The sequence below is a fragment of the Malaya genurostris genome, chromosome 3 (genome assembly GCF_030247185.1).
Source record: "Malaya genurostris strain Urasoe2022 chromosome 3, Malgen_1.1, whole genome shotgun sequence".
Classification (NCBI taxonomy): domain Eukaryota; kingdom Metazoa; phylum Arthropoda; class Insecta; order Diptera; family Culicidae; genus Malaya; species Malaya genurostris.
Window position 1 is genome coordinate 30,660,009 of NC_080572.1, and position 20,341 is coordinate 30,680,349.

The window sequence follows — 20,341 nt, forward strand, 5'->3', positions numbered from 1 at the left end:
GGTATTTTATAATACTATAATTGTGCGAACGTTTTTCTTTTGTTATTTATTTCAAATCTCGAAATTATAGTGACAATTTGTCACTTTTGTTGTTGTTGTTACATGTGGTTCAGAAAGTCGGATGTTGTTGGAACGATTACTAGGGAAATCTTTGAGTTTTGTGGTGCATCCGAGTATATTGAAACTAGAACAATATACAATATTCGCACGCTCCTTCTCCATTTGTGGAGTGCGCCGTAGTATATACGGCCTCTAGTAACAACAAGTGTTGAACTAACATTCGGGCCTGGCCGGCACCGGTACTGCTCAAGGAACTCATCATCTACGAATTCTCTGTACAATTTCAGTTAATCCCGATCAGTGACGGAGTAGCAACCAGTGGTGGTCTCTCAAGCTCAAGATGGGCTTTTTGGGTGCAAAGTGACTACAAGTTTATTTTACATCGTGTCCGATAATGGATTTTTTAAACGTACCGTGCTAATTTGTATAAAACAAACTAAAAAGGATAAATATTACAAAGGAAAGGAAAGGATTTTACTTCGAAGAATCAAACAACATAGAAAAGCGCTTTTTTTTTGACAGAAAATGAAACGATTTATTCAAAATTATCAGATATTGTTTTAGCATTCTTTTGCATGGTTGGAAATGTTTTGCTTTTCTCATATAGGAAGGTTATATATCCCTGTGAAAACCGACTATTGAACCGAGGCCCGGAGGGTCGAGTGTAATATACCATTCGACTCAGTTCGTCGAGTACGCAAAATGTCTGTATGTGGGTGTATGTATGTGTGTGTATGTGTGTGTATGTATGTGTGTGTATGTATGTGTTACTGGCCCTTATTACCGTTCTCACTCCACTTTCACATTCACTTCACTTACATATCACTTCACTTGTTTTTACCTATTACCAGTATCACGCATAGTGAAGTGTCACTGTGGTGGAAAAAACAAATTTTTTCAACAAAATGTTGGTGGCGTGATGTTCATAATGACATCAAGTTCATTCAAATAATTACATTTGTTTCAGAAGCGACTTTCGTAATAAGGACCTACATTCACTTCACTTGATTTCCACCGTGAAGTGATACCCATAATAAGGGTAACAGTCACTTCACTTGGTTTTCACCGTGTAATAAGGGCCACTATTATCAGTAGACCGAGTCTGACTTGCGGGGACATTCTTGAGCATGGGGCAAGCGGTTTTAAAAACCCCCTACTAAAAAATGTTAAAATACTGGACTGCAAGGAATTGCGTTCAGTATCGACCGCTAAGGATGGGACTAAGTCCTATATCCCATCAGACTCGTATCGGGTGACTTTCGCTGGCTCGGCTTCGCCTAATTACGTCCTCATGGGCCGAGTTCGTTTACCTGTTCGCCTTTTTGTGCCGCGGGTCATGAACTGCACCAATTGCAAACAATTGGGACATACAGCATCCCATTGTTGCTATAAATCCCGGTGTATAAAGTGTGGAGGGAGTCATGCGGATAACTCCTGCAGTGGAGACAATGAAAAGTGTCTCTACTGTAAGGAGGGCTACATGACCTCTCTGATTGTCCCGCGTACAAACTGCGTAAGGATAAAATGAAGCGTTCACTCAAGCAACATTCCAAGCGCTCATTTGCGGAAATGTTGAAATGTGCTACGCCACCTACCGAAAATCCTTACGCTTACTTGTCAACTGACGAGAGCGAATATGATGACCCCCTCGAAGGTACATCTTCGGCTGTTCCTCATAGCTCATCAATCAGAAAGAGGAGAAATATATCCTCTCATAAGCTCCCTAGTAAGGATTCGAAGATGTCTTTAGAGGGGGCTTCTAAAACTACAGCAACAGGAAGTGGTGCCAAATAACCGGAGAAAAAAGCTCCAGATCTTGGAAAATTAAATTCCGTGTAAGAATTTCCACCCCTTCCTGGGACTTCAAAATCCCCGAAAGTCCCCAAAAATCAATCAGAAAATTTACCAAATACTGGGTTTGTTAAATTCTCTGATTTCGTGGACTGGATCATGATTGCCTTCAATATTTCAGAACCTCTTAAAAGTCTATTAATGGCTTTCATTCCTACAGTTAAAACATTTTTGAAGCAGTTGACTGCAAAATGGCCCCTTCTTTCAGCGATCGTATCCTTCGATGGTTAAGTCACTCCCCGAGGTCACGGATACAATCACTGTTATTCAGTGGAATTGCAGAAGTATCATCCCAAAAATAGACCCGTTCAAACTATTAATAAACAATCTGAAATGTGATGCATTTACATTGTGCGAAACTTGGCTAACTTCCGAAACACCCTTAAACTTCCACGATTTCAACATTATTCGCTTGGATCGAGATGATCCCTACGGAGGAGTACTTTTGGGGATCAAAGTACTCCTTCCCTTGGCTCGACATCGCTACGGTTGGACTCCACGTGGAAGGTGATCCCTGATCCCCACGGTAGCGATCATCCACCTATCGTGATATCAATCACCTACGGATTAAGACCATCGGAGACAATCAATGTTTCGTATGACCTCACATGAAATATTGATTGGAAATGCTACGCAAATTCGATATCTGAGAAACTAGAAACAACACAAGAACTTCCTCCGGAGGAAGAGTACAAGCTCAGACGAAACATGTACCCGGCGCGAAAACTAACATCCGTCCTCCCAACCCGTGGTGGGACGAAGAGTGCTCAAAATTAAACGCGGAGAGAGCTTCATCATTTATCGAGTTTAGGGAAAACGGAACACTTGATAATTTTAGATACTACGCGGCTTTTAGATGGACGCTTAAATGAAAAGTTTGATTAAAGCAAAGAAAAGCTGTTATTGGCGTCGATTCGTAGACGGATCATCGAGTGAAACAACAATGAGCACTCTTTGGAACACAGCCCGGAGAATGCGCAATAGAAACACCACCAACGAAAGCGAGGAATATTCTAACCGCTGGATATTCGATTTCGCTAAAATAGTATGCCCAGACTCTGCTCCGGACCAGAGGATCTCCCGCGCCGTGACGTCAAATACAAACGAAACACTGTTTTCGATGATAGAGTTCTCACTTGCGCTCTTATCGTGTAACAAAATCAAATTAAACTTGTTGACAAAATTGCCTGACTCTGCCAAAAGACGTTTATTGAATTTATTTAATAAGCTTCTTGAGAATAATATTGTCCCACATGACTGGAGACAAGTAAGAGTTATTGCCATTCAAAAACCAGGGAAACCAGCCTCCGATCATAATTCGTATCGGCCGATTGCTATGCTTTCCTGTATCCGGAAATTGTTCAAAAAAATGATTCTGTTTCGTCTAGACAATCGGGTCGAAACTAATGGCTTACTTTCAGATACACAATTCGGATTCCGCAGGGGCAAAGGAACGAACGATTGTCTTGCGTTGCTCTCAACCGAAATTCAAACGGCATTTGCTCACAAAGAACAAATGGCGTCAGTTTTCCTAGACATCAAGGGGGCTTTTGACTCAGTTTCCATAAACATCCTATCTGAGAAGTTGCATCAGCATGGTCTTTCACCAATTCTGAATAACTTTTTGTATAATCTATTGTCCGAGAAATACATGTATTTCGCGCATGGTGATTTGTCGACAATACGAATCAGTTACATGGGTCTTCCTCAGGGCTCATGCTTAAGCCCCTTTTTATACAACTTTTACGTAAACAACATTGATGAATGTATCAACACATCTTGCACCCTAAGACAACTTGCCGACGACAGCGTTGTGTCTATTATAGGACCCAAAGCTGCAGATCTCCAAGAACCATTGCAAGATACCCTCGACAACTTGTCGACGTGGGCTCTTCAAATGGGTATTGAGTTCTCTACGGAGAAAACTGAGCTGGTTGAGTTTTCAAGGAAGCGAGAACCAGCAAAATTACAGCTTCAACTAGGGGGTGGGACCATAGCTCAGGTCTTCACATTTCTCGATGAACATTAGAAAAGGTCCCAAGTGCAAATAACAGTTTCTCTTGGTTTACTTTCTCTTTAAATTATTACGGCAAATTCCAGTAATTTACAACAAATTCTACAGTGCATATCGAAAGTTGATGGTTTTTGCTATTATCCTATGTGAAGTTGTAAATGGAAAGATTGCTTATTGGACCGTAACACTCGAAAGAGAACGTAAACAAAGAGAAACTGTCATTTGCACTTAGGACCTTTTCTCCTTTTTTGTCTTCATTTAAATATCTCGGGGTCTGGTTTGACTCCAACGGCACCTGGGGTTGTCACATTAGGTATCTGAAACAAAAATGCCAACAGAGAATCGGTTTTCTTCGCACAATAACCGGAACTTGGTGGGGTGCCCACCCAGGAGACCTGATCAGGCTGTACCAAACAACGATATTGTCCATAATGGAATATGGATGCAATGGCGAACTGGGACGATGGCTACATTCCATTATCCCTAGATTTAGGGGGATTTCATTCGTGTTATGTCGCGGCTCATGTCAAATCACTACACTTTCAACGCACATCTCCGGCGGGTTGAGCCATTTCATCAAGCTGGAAAGAATTCAGTATCGTTGTTTGCGTATTGCCTAAGGTTGCATGCAGTCGACTCATACGATGAGTCTCGAAGTGCTTGCGGGCGTCTTACTGTTGAAAAATCGATTCTGGGATCTATCATATTGATTACTAATCCGATGCGACATCTTAAATCCGATGGTGATTGAAAACTTCAAAAGGCTTGTCGAGCTCAATTCTCAGACCCGTTTTATGTCCTTGTATTTTGATTACATGGCTCAGAATATTAATCCTTCTTCGTTTGTTCCAACCGTGATCATTTTTTGGATACTACTAATTCTACTGTGTTTTTCGACATATCCATGAGAGAAGAGATTCGTAGAATTCCGGATCACGTACGCCCTCGAGTGGCCCCTGATATCTTTCATAATAAATTTAGAACAGTCAACTGTGAAAAGGTGTTTTACACTGACGGATCAAACATCAACAGGTCCACAGGCTTCGGCATCTTCAATCAGAAAATCACCGCTTCGTACACACTCAGTGATCCAGCTTCAGTTTACGTCGCAGAATTAGCTGATATTCAGTACACCCTCGAGATCATTGAAACCTTGCCCAAAGACCATTACTTCATTGTCACGGACAGTCTAAGCTCAATAGAAGCTCTCCGGGCTATGAAGCCAGGAAAGTATCCCCCATATTTCCTGGGGAAAATACGGGAACATTTGCGAACTTTATCTGAACGGTCTTATTCAAAATCGTTAGTCTGGGTCCCTTCGCATTGGCTAAGGTGGGCGCATTAGAAGGTGACATTTATGAAAGACCAATCTGCTTCAATGAATTTTTCAGTAACTCTCGCCAGAAAACTCTCGAAAGTTGGCAAACTTCATGGAGCAATTATGAACTGGGACGATGGCTACATTCCATTATCCCTAGGGTTTAGGGGGATGAACGTGAGTCGCGATTTCATTCGTGTTATGTCGCGGCTCATGTCAAATCACTACACTTTCAACGCACATCTCTGGCGGGTTGGGCTCGCGGAGAGCGGTCTCTGCACCTGTGGTGACGGTTATCAGGACATCGAGCATGTCGTGTGGTCGTGCGTAGAGTATCGCGACGCCAGGTCCAAGCTACTGGAATCCCTCAGGGCCCGAGGTAGACCGCCTGAGGTCCCGGTTCGGGATGTGTTGGCGAGTCGGGATAGTCCATATATGCTTCTCATATACCATTTCCTCAAACACATTAATATCCAAGTGTAATGTGTTATTCCTCGCTCAGAAAGTATAATCTCCACCTACAGGTTCGATACTAACATCCGCTCGATTCTCTCGATCCCCGTCCCTGTCCACCATATTCATTGGAGCTAACAAGATCTTTTTTTTGGCACTAACTTTTTCCTTCCCCCTTTCTCCGTCTCTTCACCATCTCGATGGCAATTAATTAGATATCTGTAGTTTTCAGACATTTTTTTTTCATACCCCATTTTTACCTCACTTTCCACAATATTTACTTTTTTTCATTCTCTTCTGTAACATCACCATCATCGCCCACGGAAGACCGCTCCAGTCGATGACTAGCATGCGGGCCACCCACCGGGCCCTCGTAGCCTGGGGGTGTTTCTCGCGGACCCACACGAACCAAAGGAAGCGGCCATAGATATTTAACAACGCCATCTGGAAGATATAATATATTTTTTAGGTGTATCTAAAAAATATATTATATTATTGAATAAAAAAAATTAAAAAAAATTTCCTGTTTCTACAAAATGTCTTCTCTAGTTAGGTGAATATCGCAATAAAATGGGGACGGGTATAGCGTGATGGATAAGTCGATGCCTTTCACGCAGCCCACCTGTGTTCGATTCCCAACCCCGGACATAGGGTCAGAAAGTTTTTCTGGCCCGAAGAGGAGAATGACCTTAAGGTTAAAACCTCTATAAAAAAATATATCGCAATAAAAAAAAGAAACATTGACAACTACACTTAGTCATTAAAAAAAGAGAAAAAAGTATATGAAAAAGTAATCAGAATATATGTTTCCCAGTGTTCGTAAAGAATGAAATAATATGTTTCCCAGTTTTCTGAAATAAATATACATGTTATTTTCGTAGGGTAAGCCTGTTGTTATATTTTTCCTGATCTTACAAAAATGTACCTGTTAGTTGTTACAGGTACCCTATGTTTGTATACAAAACAATCTGGTACAGCGAATAAATGAGCTAGTGAGAAACGAGTGATAGACAAGTGATAATCAAGTGAAAACAAGAAAAAGCTCAGAACTGAAGAATGAAGTACAAAATGATTTTTTTGGTATTTTTTGCATAATTTTTTAAATATATTTTAAACATATGGTTTCTTGTTAACCTTCACTTTCTCTGTTCGTCCTATTGCCAAAAAATGCCCATGCTTGTTTTTGACAGTTCGATAGTTATTCTAATACACTGAAAAAAGTTTTTCATATCTTTCGTAAAAATCATTTCTGTGTAATATGTTTTTACTATCTGGCAAAGAAATTATGTCAACAAAAAATTTGGATATATCAATCAAAGTAATTTTTGGGTGCAGTTCTTCTTATGTTCATTGTATTATAATTATTATATCAACTACTACTTATTATTTGATTTTCAGTGCTAAATGAAACCAATCTATTTCTATCCTTCAAATTGAGAATCAGGTCGTAGATTTAGTCAAATTCAATCAATCGATAATAATAACAGTCGAAAAGATAAATTTGAACCAAAGGCTAAAATCATTAGCCTGAATACTGCAAAATCCCAATTATGTCGTAATGCAATGCAACCCCATGCTTGTTGCAAATGACATCCGTACCTTAAGTGACAGGTGAAGAGTGGCTATGGATGATTGCCGAGTCATCAGTAATTGAGAGTTTATTGCTGTATGAAATAATTATCACAAAGGATAAGATAGAGGAATTTAGAACACAAAAAAGAAAAGCAAACCCCAAAAAATAACATCAGATAAATGTCTCGCCAAATTTTAGTAAAAGCTCACACACTATTAGAAATCTCGCCAGAGGGATTTGCTGATTTCGGTATATGTATTGGTTGTTTACTAACAAGTTTAGCAATGTGTTATGCTAAAAAATGCGATTTGCTGAGATATCAGAATATTTCTTCAATGAATTTAGGAAAAAGCATGTGAGTTATTGAACAATCAGTAAAATGACGTCGGCATTTCATTATGCCGAGCTGGAGGATCGGTTTTAAGTGTGTAAGTATATGAACAGCATTACAATTGTTTCTCTATTGATTTCTCAAACGGCCGTATGAGCAAGTGACAGTTTCTTTTTACTTACTTTCTTTTTCGATTATTGTGACGTGATTGTTAAGATTTTCATAGATTTTACAGTACTGGTCGAAAGTCGAAGGTTTCGAGTATCGTTCGATACAAAGAGTTGGGTGGTAAACGTTTAAACCGCGTAGTAATTTATAGCAGAGAAAGTAAACAAAGAGAAACTGTCACTTGCTTACACGTCCATTTAAAACATAAACCGAGGTTTATCAAAAACAACATTTGTTTGGGCTATTGACCACCATACCATACTAGTGCTAAATGATGCATAAAAGACTGCAATCGTGTGCTAAATTTATCAGTGGTTTAAAACTGAAACATAACAGGTATACAATGCGGTGAGGTAGAGTTGTGTTGATGAAATATAGAGAAAGAATATTTGGATAGATGTGTATACCCCAGTGTTTGTCATATGGAAGAAATCAGTCGGTTTAGTTGGATAATTGCTCATTTTATTGGCTTGTTTTTATTAAAAGAAGTTGTTAAAATATATATTTAATATAAATATAAAGATCAAATAAAATGACAATTTTCTAACCACTATACATTGTTTCTTTGTTGAAAATGTGTAGCTTGTTTTTTGTCTCCTTCTGTATTAACGAACTGATTTGATTTTCTTTTCCAGAGCAAATGTTATTTCGTTACTTACTATACTGCTTTTAACTTTAACTTAATCTTTTGTTCAGTTTCTAATGTTTTTGTTCTTGTAATTGTTTATTTATTAACTAATATTTACAAGAATTTCTTTATACTCACTAGGATTAGAAACTTAACTAGTAATAGTTACAGGACAGCTGATAATTTATTTCATTTCTTTTCCTACGATATATTTTAGGTCAATTTTTAGTTCATTTTATTGTTTGCATTTAATTTTTCTCTTATTATTTTCAAACGTTTATTAAATACATCGCTAATTCTAATCCCATCATAATCATCATCAAAAGGCCGAAAACTTAGGAGAGTATTCTCGAATGCAGCAGTGCATTTGCCATCATAATCGCTCAAATAATCGATAGATAATTAGAATTATCACGCTAGTTTGTGTACGTGAATTCCACACTTAACGCAATCTGTGGTTGTGGGGGAGGTGTAAGCGTGATTCACATGCACTCGCAGTCGTGTTACAAATGATCTCTATATGCCAGTAAACTCGACTAAATTGAGTTTTTAGAATAATTTTAGTTTTAATCGACAATACCGCAGTTTTATTCGACTAAACCATCGTTATTTTTAGCAGTAGTCAATAGTTTTTCAATAAATTATAACCATATTACTGGAAACAAATGCTGCGCGAGAACTAGAGTACACTCATAAGCTTTTTCTCTCAACTTTTTTCTTCATTAAATTCTATACAATGCTAAAACTACCAGCTAACCAGTATAAATTTACATTCTTATTGTGGTACATTAGACAGAAGGAACTAATATTTCTTTTCTTTCTTACCATGTTTTGCGGTTTTATATGTTCGAATTTTACTTGTTAAAACTTTTTTTTGTCAATTGGGATCTTCCCTGCGCTTCACCGCCTGTTGAGGCCCTATCGAAAATCGACAAGTTTGATTTGTGTTCATTATTGTTATTTTTGCGGGAATTCCATGCAGTCATTACAATTGTTTCGTTAATTGTTACTAAATTGATTGTTTGTTTTACACTAGTAGCTTTTTTTGTCTCAACTGTTGAAACAGCAAACTGAAAAATGCACTTTCCTACTTATTCAAAATATCTTTTTTTTCTCTAGCGAATGTTTGATTGTTGCATGTTTTTGTGTATTTTTTCCTTATGTTTTTTTTCTAACAGAATAAACATTAGAATAATAAGAAGGATTTGGTACCGGGAAGAAACTGGTAATAAATAAGTTACACTTAACGTAAACTGAAATTGACTAGAATGGTGACAATCGACGGCGTGGTCGTGTAAAATAAAATATAGAAATTGCGCTCGATTTGTTGTTTAACTATCTCATACGTTTGTGTGTTTTTGCTCATACATTTTACTTATGTAGACTTGTTTCGATGAAAATAATTGTTCGTTTTTTTGTTAGTTTATATCGTGCTCAGTGTCAAGTGCAATAAATAATTAAATTATGCAAACAAAGGCTGTTTTCCTGATGAACTTCAAAACACAGTGAAATGTTATACATATTATTCAACTACTATGTAAAGTTTTAATCATGTTTTGTATTCGTACTGTTATACTTACAGCTACAGGTGATCTGTAATGCTTTAAGTTTTTTGTTGCTTCTAGGAATGTAATTTTCGGGCTAAACAGCTATAGAAAACCATTCGATCAGTGATAAAATATGCAGGAATATGTCGGGGGCTTTCATTCTCTGATTGGATTTATATTTTTTTTTCGCTATTTTTTACAATTCTGAAGTTAGTGCGATATGCCTATGCCAACCCAGAAGCAAGAAAGTTTCTCGATTTGAGGTTATTGTCAATCTTTATTATCGGTAGCAAATCACAAATCAACATTTTTATTGTATGCAGCCGAATAAACATTTCCAGCTGTTATAAAAATACTGCAAATTTCATCCTAGTTCAGAAAACGTCCTCCGAGGAATCATTTCTCATCACTATTTCATCATTTTGAAAAAGAATAATAAATAAAACTAAAAATTAAGATTTTCTGTTCATTCGAGTATATAGTATTTTCAGGTATTTTCGAAACTGAAAAGTAGACATGTTCAATTATTTTTAACTGTTTTTTTTTTTCTATAATTCAATTTCATGTGTCTGTGTCAAGCGAAAGATGACTATATGGCCGAATTTAACGGAATGACTAAAGAGAGAAAACGATTACGTACATTTTGGATTAGTTTGATTCATAAATTTGGGCGCTGTTGCGGTAATTGTCGTTCTTGGTTGCTTGTTTCGTAGATTAAAAGATTTTAGGAATTTGAACTTTCTAACTTTCAATTTGTCTTTGATTAAACATCCTATGTATGTGGTTTGGAATATTATTAAATTTGTTCAGCTGCTAATAAATTACAAAAAAATGTACACATAACTACGGTAAGATTTAATTTTTGTCCTTAATATTTGGATATATCTGGAGTTTCCTACAGTGGAGAAATAAACTATCTGATTCACAAGAGAGCTGAAACAATGGTTTTGGTGATCATGGTATGATTTGTGATTAGGGGGAATTTTGTGTGATGAGTGTTAGGTCATCGACGTCCCACAACTGTGGGAATACTCATTACTCTTAACAAATTTAGTTACCAATATACCTTCGGAGAGGTGCTGAAGACGATGTGGTCTCGAGTTGCCCATCAGCACTGCTTGGGAGCGAGCGTTTGAGAAGCTTCTTTGCTGCGTTAGCTGAACTTCGAGAGCGTGGCTTTTGCGATTGATGGTGCTCTGTTGATGCAGGCTGTAGAGTTGTAATCTCGTCCCGCTGCAGTTGTAGCTTTTGCTGAGTAACAGATGTGGAGTGGGTTGGAATTGGCTTTGGTATCGGCTCTGCGGTTGCAGAGATGCTTGATGGGATTGATTGTTCTGAAGTTGAAGCTGCGGGTGGGATCGTCGCTTTTGTATTACCCCTGTCACTGATGGCTGTTGCTGGTTGAGGTGATGATCGTGGTGATGTCTTTGGGGTCGTTGATTGCGATGGTTTATTATTAGAAAGACTACTCGTAATGCTATCATTTGCAAGAGGCATTTCAATCTTTCGTAGTTCATCATTAATACAATCATCATCGTAACGGCAGGTGATCTTACCGTCCTATGCAGGTGACCATCACGATGAAGGATTCACGTTCCATTGTGCAAGTTCACAGTGTAGTGTTGATAACAGTGTTGGTGTATTTATTTATTGTTTGGTAGTTGTGTTTTCGTTTCATTGTTATTTGGTGGTGGAAAAATTGAGTGTGATATTCGCGGTGGGGTGTGGTATAACGCAAAGATGGATGTGAAGAGAAGAGAGTGAAAATTAAAACATGTAATTTTTCGTATTATTTAAAAACATTAAGGTTTTAATACGGCTTGTTTTGGGTCAAAACTGGAAATTTTAGGAGAATTGACCGATGATGATGGTGTCGAGGAAAATGCAATATACTCAATTTTTTATAATTATCGTCCGATAAAAGTGATACATTACCATCATAGTTGGGTAATAGTTGTTGTGAAAGTAAAATTATTTTTTGTACTTTGTATATTGTTTTTGCTCATGGTGTAAAGCTTAACAGAATCGAAAATTCTGATTAATGAATTGAATTGGAAGATCAATTTAAGCAAATGATGTTTTTTAATCTATAACTAGAATAAAGCAATTCACCAGGCCATCCGCTATTTGAGTAAAGTTATTAGTGATCTATATTGTAGTAACAGATTAAAATCGAATAGTTTTTCAAAGGCTTGACGTTTTCTTTCGGTAAATAATTGCACTTTCGGCGACACCAAATTCTACATAAAACAAATTTAAATTGTTTAACCAATAGAAACAAACACTAATCACTCTTATGGTGCAATGTTCATTTTCACAGTGCAACGGTTAATTGTGCTTGAGAAAAACATTTAGATTTCCGATTTTTCAAACTCGAAAGAATACTTTTCCTTAGATTGAATGTCACAATGATACAACGAAGACTTCGTTGCTGTTTCAGTTACAGTGATAAGCCTTGAAGATGTTAATTTAAATTAGTTTTATGCTGGGAGGCAGTTAAGGTACCAGCGACTTTATATTTCTATTTACAAGCATGCAAATACTAAGAAAAATCTACGGAATACTACCATAATTGTTATTTACATTGAGAAAACGAAAAATGCAATTAAACTGGAAAGGACCAAAAGGTAGGAGATAAATTATTGTAAGACTCAATGAAACAAAGTATAGGTTAATTGATTAGATTGTCGTTGAGGAGAATGACATGTTTTGTCGTTGAGGAGAATGACATTATCTAACGAAAAAAAAAACCATTAAAGGCCAAAGATGCATTTACAATAGAAGAAGGATAAGCTATTCAATTAACTGAGAATAAACTAGATCTTTATACTCGAAAAATTTTGAATGATGTGTCTAAATGTATTTGGTGGCTAGTTTGATCACTCGCATGGTACTCTGTGCGAGTCTTTTTCGTTAGTATCTTACTGAGTAGGGTGAGAAAAATCTCAGGATTTGAATAAAAACGTTTGGAGTCGAAAAATCGTTTAGAAAAACATATTCATTGTACATGCCAAAGAAACCGAAATAATTCAAGCATGACGGGATCATGTTTCGCACTCGAATCATACAAGGTGCTTGTCTAGTGTTGGTGCTTAGAATTACAAATTGAGAAGTAAGTGCGATTTTACCAAGTTGTTGCTTGTTAGTTGAGAAAGCGGAATTCTGGTGTGGAGAAGTGATTGTTGGATCTGTTTGAAATAAAGTAACTTGAACACGAACAAAATATAATTAAACTAAGTAAACTAAACTGTTTCGAACTGATCTGTCAAGAGAATGAAATCAAATATATGATAATCAGTGTATTTGGAAAGGACAGCAGGAATCATTAGACAAACAGTGTTTGCCGCAGTGCAGATGGTTGAATAAAACACCGCTTCGAAGAAGAATTTTAGTGGCATGAGTGCGATAACGATAATACGAAGATGTGATCAGCTAAATTGCATTTGTACAGTTCGTGTCATTGAACATATTCGATGGTGGATGTATAGTATAATGGAAAAAATATTTATTTACATCGTCTCCAGTACAAGAAAGTTAGATTGTAATAAATGCTAAAAGTACACAAGGATTGCTTTCTTATGAATTATACGGGTGAAGTGAAAATTGATAAGTGATTTTGTGAAAGAGCAGGATTAGAACCGAAAATAAATAAACTAAAAAAACCTATCGCGACAAACCGGATGAAACAGTTTTCAGTGGACGACAATTTCAACCGATTGACGGAAAGGTAAATACATAAATCGAAACTGAAAAGCACTGTATCGAAAATCGAACTCAACGATTGACCGAATAACCAAAGAAAGATGAAAATCTTTATATAGAACCAAATCAGATACCAACTCATAAGTAGAAAACCAATGTAAGTGTAGTTAAAGAGTGATTTTTTACCGATGCACACAACACGCGGAATTGCTCACCAGTTGGGCACAGTAGGGGACCTGGAATGTAATTTGTTTCGCAGGTTACAGTGTTATAGGTTAATAATTTTCGGTAGTTAAGAAATTAGTGATTAGTTGAAATGATTAAGTTTATGATGATTTGCTATGTACGACTATTGGACTATGATGCTGCTGGGCAGATATATGCGAATGATAAGTTTTAACTTCAGAATATCGATTGACATTTTTTACTAGAAGAAAGCTTGACTAAAACTCAGATGCCCTAAAATATATTAATTTTTGCATTGACGAAGAAAGATTACGTCAATATCTATTATCTGCAAAATCCATCAAACGAATAATAACAATTTAACTATCTTTCCATATTAAAGCATTTATGATAAAAATCATATGAACGTTGAATCATTATTGTTCCCTATTTTATATTTGTTGGTAGTATGCTTACAGGAGATATTCAGGTTTTGTTTTGTATGAAACAGATAACAGATATACAAGCTCGAAAAAAATCTTTATAAATCCTGTGTAAATTTCAAATTTGTTATATTTTGGAAACACTACTGCCACCTACGCCGCGATCTTTCAAAACTATGTTCCGGAACGATATCAAAATCCTCCTGCCTGTTATAGAAATATTCCAACGACAACAGCTTGAACACTCCTCACATGATTTACTTATGTGTTTTCTTGCCGTAGAAATCACACGAGAACCACATCCGAATAAAACAAAAATGAATTTGGCATTTAACCAACAGCAAAACAAGAATTTAGCGTTAAGTTAATGTAGCACATAAATAGTGTCGTGATGTGAGTTTTGCGCTCAAAATAGTATCGATCGCGATGATCTGCAAGTGTTCGCCATGCTGAATAAGCAAATTTTATACACAGCTCATATGTGAGCCTATATATCTGTTTTCTGCTCGTAGAATAAGAAGAGGTTGCTTCAATTATCTAATTTCAATTTTCTTGTATCTATGCGAAACATACTTCTTTGATAATTTTGTATATCAAGATTATCTACACAGTTTGAAAAAATCTTGTGATTTTACATCTTATAAGATGCACATAAATGGAGCGTCGTATTTCACACAAATTTTCATCCAAGAACATGTAAAGTTATTTGATTTGAAAATTACATGGCTTAAATTCGAACGAAATAAAATAAACAAAAGATCGTTAGCAGCATGTCCATAAATACAACTTTGTGCAAAATACGATACTCCCTTTATGAAGATGCACATTATGATGTAAAATCACAAGATTTTTTCGATCTGTCCGTAGATTGGGCTTCTATCTACGAGATTATATCGATTATTGTGTAAATGAAAGTTGTAGAGCCGAGCAATGAGCATTATATTTTATAGTATTTGCAAGGTGTACGATATGCCATAATCACATGTTAGTATCGATTTGTACGTTGTCTTCATGGGTGAGACAAACGACGCACTAAACTAACAAGAAAAAAGTCCTTTTGTTTGTTCAGGTACAATACCTTAACCACGAAGTTGTCGAGTCGCACATAGTGAAAATCGGTTCAATAATATTGCGGGTATAGTGAAGGGCTATGTTTGAAAATTTGTGTCTATGCTATGTAGAATGCAACGTATGTATACGAAATTGTGGTCTCTGTTCCTGTTAAAAAAGAGACTTTACTACACAACAACATTCGAACATACTACAAATTGTAGTGTTTACTACCGATTTTTCGACAGGTCAGGCAGGTTGCTACTTGTGGCAGGTCAGGCAAGTTGCTACTTTGATATGGTGAAGTATAAAATTTAAAAATGGGAAATTTTTACAGCAATAAGTAGGTTTTTTGCATTGCGCATGCTTATGTCAGCTTTCCCGGCTCTGTGCAGATCGGCCTGCTGTGAATGCTTAAATTCGAAAGTAGCATTTAATACCCGTTCAAATTTACTTTTATTCATACCAGCTGTGTATTTTTATATGTGGACATTGGTTTGGAGAAGGCACTACAAACATCAGACTTTACTGCGTTTTATTGATATGACCCATAGGCTTGGAGAATAGGGAAAATTAGACATTGTTTGTTATTAAATTTTATTGTAATAATGTTAGCTACTTGAAAGAATGCGTAGTAATACAGTCTGTTACATAAGAGCGTTGTCACTGTTGTGAGAAAATGAAAAGCCTTAACACGAAAATACTTTTGAATATTGTTTTATTAGATCAAAAACTTACATGCAAATACATTAATAGCAAGTCCAATCCTTGTCAGCGTTAATAATGGCTTGACACCTTTGAGGCATACTTTGAGCGAGATTTTGTGCGTATTCTTCTGAAAACGACCTCCAAATTTTGTTAATTTGGCGAACAAGCTGCTTCAAATAGTGTGGTCGGTTCTTCCAAAGCTTCATCTTCATTATAGCCCAAACATTCTCAATTAGATTGGCATCGGGCGGCTGAGAGGGCCAATCCATTTTGGGACCTATCGGGTTCGAGTACAAAAAATATTGATTCGAAGCGCGAAGCGCACGTGGTACTCATTTTGAAAAAAATGCTGAGATCGAATTGTAAACAATAGTCAGCTGATTCATTCTCGCATTGTATGAAGGACACTACTGCCCTCTGTGTTAAAAAATCCACACCATTCAACCGGTGATGACTTTACCGATCGCGATCGTGACCACGCTCTTATGTAACAGACTGTATTTCCAAACAGTAGGTGTAATGACATCGAAAATTTGTTCAGAATTGGTCGAGCTGCAAATGACCACTGTTTGTACAGTTTTATATTCCGTAATGTATTTTTTACCTCTATATAGAAAACAAATACGTGGTCTTACGTCAAATCGAGTTGGAATTGACATTAGAATTTTTTAATGGAAGCAGTTTAAAAGTTGATTGCAAAGACTGGAAAGCGTTTCCGAAGTACCATCAATCTGAAAGACTGGTTGTAACTAATTGCTCTATCGACTCCTCTGATAGTAAGCAAAAGTTTAGTTAAGAGAAATCTTATGCTTACGCATGTGACCACCGTCACGTCTCTTTTTCTGTTATTTAGCTTCACATTCTTGCTCTCCCTTGAGTACTATGGCTCGGTAGTTTTCTTAGTCTTTCTCGTCTGATAATTTCTAGTTTCAAACGGTAGTTTTTTTAGTCTTTCTCGTCTGATAATCGTTTCAAAGGTGTCAAAAACAACATTCTTAATAAAATGAAATTTACGCTTGACGTGAATTCAAGCATTCCGTAATTTCTTCGGTGATGACACAATATTACATCCATTAACATGTAAAAAAAAATGCTGCGTCTATATCGATGTAAGCTTCAGTTAAATTAACTGTGAAGTTAATAATATGACTTATCTTTACATACTTTGAATTGTGAATCTAAGTGAATCGCGACGCTCCTTTTATGTGCATCTATAATAGCCTGTTCGCATTATACCGAGACGACCGGGACGGGACCATCCGGGACGTTTTTTTCCCTCATCGGCGATGATTGAGCTGCCGGCGTGTGTGTGTATTGGATTCCCGAATCCGGGATAAAATCCATTTGGTTGCCACCGATATTCAAGCGCCGACGGTGCGAAAAACTCGGCGAGGAACGCCGGCAGCTCAGCCATCGCCGATGAGGGAAAAAAACGTCCCGGATAGTCCCGGATGGTCCCGTCCCGGTCGTCCCGGTATAGTGCGAACAGACTATAAAGATGTTAATTTTTCTGAGTGTGTAGGTTGTGTTTTTATTACAGGGATCGAATGTTCCAACAGAACACGACGCCTGCTCACAAAGCGAAGAAAACGCAACTCTAGATTGCGGAACATTTTCCAGGGATCATTTCGAGCCAAAATTGGCCGGCGAATTCACTACACCAGAATCCCATGGGCTTCTATGGACTATGGACATTGAATAATGTATCCAGATAATTATAACTTAGGAATCTAACGATGTATTATTGTTATGTTTCGTTTGATCGATTTTACAAACATTTAACTAGAAAATTTAGAACTCGTCTTCGGATAAGTTTTTCATGAGCAATTTAAATTTGCTTGCTTGCAAATTGGGCTGCTCTTTCGTGTATGAGACTTTCTTCAGTGCCACCGGAAAACGTGGGTACACAAGTAGGTGTCATAGTGAATTGAACATTGGCAACATAGGATATTGTGGAACCGATCGTTTAATGAAAAAGCAACCAACAGTGGTGAATAAGTAAAATTAATAGCCTAGTCCATTAGCGATACTCGAACGTTTGTTATAAATTTTTACTCCAACTGCATAAGTAATATTCTAAACAGAAAAGTATGATCAAGCAAACATAAAATACATAGCTAGAGCGAAAGCGCTGCTTCGGTTCCTATGTTAATGAATGTCGAGCATATAAGCATGCCTTTCACGGGTTTCAGCAATTGATTAATAAATCAGACATGTTAGTTTTGAAATAATAATCCGAATACATTGTGATGGGAGCGTGAACCGAAATAGCAACTTGATTGGGTAGAATTTGGAAGTGTTTTTTTATCTTGTACAACAGAACAAATAACATAAACTTTTTAAGTTCGTCGGCCTAGCTAAACGTTAAGGAACGATGCATTGATTCATTGGAAATAGATTGTTGACACGTTTTCTGTGTGCACTCAAATGTTAGCACATATTGTGCGTATATTTTTCTGGCAGAGACTACATTTTTTTTTCTTTAGGAAACGCGAAACCTACCTTACAGGAGCAGGTGGCGCACTCTCTGGACGGGTACTTGAACGTCTGTCCAGAGGTATAGACGCGCTGCTCGTACAGACAAGTGTTTTTCCCCGTGATTCCGTTGGTGGTTGTGTTATCGAGTCCGCACATATCGTCCGGACACCGAGGGCAGCATTCGCCCAATTCCATCGGCAGGGGATTATTACAAGTCAGCGGAGGGCATTCTAGCTTCCAGCAGTCGAACTCACCGTACTAAAAATAAAATATCTACTATATCATCAGACAACGGAGTTTTGGTAGTTTAACTTACCAGACACTCGCACGTCTGACACTGGTAAATCCACTGCTCTCCGCTGCGGAATGTCACATGCTTCAGTTCCTGGTGCTGACAAGACTCTTTGGGATCACATTGGGGGCAGCAAAGATCTCGCGCACTGCCTCGCCTCCAATTCGTACAGTTGCACGGCGGCTCTACACAGCTGATTACTCCCTTCGAGCAGGTGCACACTTTGCATGGTTGGTTCCGAGGAGAAATCTGGCCACCGTCAGGAATCTCACTGTCCTCAAACATACAACTTAACCTACATTCGACAGCTGACCATGACCCTCTGCCATTACTACTGACTTCATCTGCGGCAGACGTCGGACAAATACATTCGAAATGTCCTTGTGTGTTCACACATCGGGCCGTCGGATGACAGCTGTGCGTGTTTAGATAGCATTCATCTATATCTACACAATCTTTCCCTTTGGTTTCAAATCCAGGTTTGCATTTGCAAAAGTACCTATCGGGGTGCAGATAAAGTCTCAATCAAACATCATTCGTAAGTTAGCTTGTTACTGGCTCTCACCATCCTGGCATATTAACACAGTTCGTTGTCTCCTTACATCGATGCACTCCTTTTGCGCATTCATCCAAATCCTTCTCGCAGGATTCACCCTCATAACCCGCACGGCAGGTACAAACTCCGGGCGCCCGGCATTCGCCCCCGTTTAGACAAGTTTGGTTGCACACCGCTAAAATGTAGAAATCTTCTGTTAGATAATCATGTCAATCACCGATTTCCAGTTTGGATACTTACGTTTACAGTCATATCCGTCGCCCTGATAGCCCAGTTTGCAGCGACAGTGGTACGAACCGGCCGTGTTGAGGCAGTCTGCATGTGGATGGCAGCTGTGCTCTCCGGATTTGCATTCGTCAATTTCGCCGCAGTTGAATTTGTCCAGCTGCCGGTAACCGGGCAAACATTCGCATACGTACGAACCGAACGTGTTGACGCATCGCGTGTTCAGATGGCAGTGATTACCATTAAGACCACCCTGTTGAGCGCATTCGTCGATGTCTATTGGAGTAAGTGGCATCCGTAGGAAGAAGGAAGTGCAAGTAGAACGATGTTAGTAATTCTCAGGTTAATTTGTATTGCGATCATCCTTTCCACGCGAATACGAGCATAGTCGCTTCTGCTCAAAATTATCAATTGCTCCAAGCTGCACTAGAACTTTCGACCGAGCAACTCGTATTTGCGGGATAACATCCATTAATTGGATCTGAGGTTTCAGTTAGTGTCACTCGAGATGAATTGGATCGTTGTTTGGTTAGCGAACCGAGATGAATAGGGGGCTTACAGTAATGTCAGTACATCAAAGGAAAAAGAATAAGATAAAACGCATTCATATATCTTCACCTTCTTTTGAATGAACCACTTCGTTTCTCTGTTTCTGTGACTGTTTAGTTTTGTGATGCTGTCGTTTGCCGTGCGTACGCCGTCGTCGTACTTTTCGCCTATGTGGAGTATCTAAATTATTGAATTATTTATTGTATTTTCTTAATTTATTAAAGGTATTT

The 20,341-nt window shown here is 37.8% G+C and overlaps 1 protein-coding gene across 6 annotated transcripts in view; it reads right to left on the reverse strand.

Moving 5' to 3' along the window:
• Positions 1 to 10,515: 10,515 nt before the first annotated feature.
• LOC131436657 (protein kinase C-binding protein NELL2-like) overlaps positions 10,516 to 20,341 on the reverse strand; it is a 234,774-nt gene continuing 224,948 nt past the window's right edge. For 4 of the 6 annotated variants that reach the window (XM_058605504.1, XM_058605503.1, XM_058605508.1 and 1 more), the window contains 6 exons: positions 19,578 to 19,838; positions 19,347 to 19,512; positions 18,806 to 19,280; positions 18,514 to 18,747; positions 13,832 to 13,881; positions 10,516 to 11,503 (listed from right to left, as the gene is read on the reverse strand). In XM_058605504.1, coding sequence (XP_058461487.1) covers positions 10,942 to 11,503; positions 13,832 to 13,881; positions 18,514 to 18,747; positions 18,806 to 19,280; positions 19,347 to 19,512; positions 19,578 to 19,838 — 1,748 coding nt within the window. In that variant the 3' untranslated portion in view covers positions 10,516 to 10,941. The remainder of the gene's footprint in view (positions 11,504 to 13,831; positions 13,882 to 18,513; positions 18,748 to 18,805; positions 19,281 to 19,346; positions 19,513 to 19,577; positions 19,839 to 20,341) is intronic. The other 2 variants (XM_058605505.1, XM_058605506.1) reach the window with 2 other exon arrangements.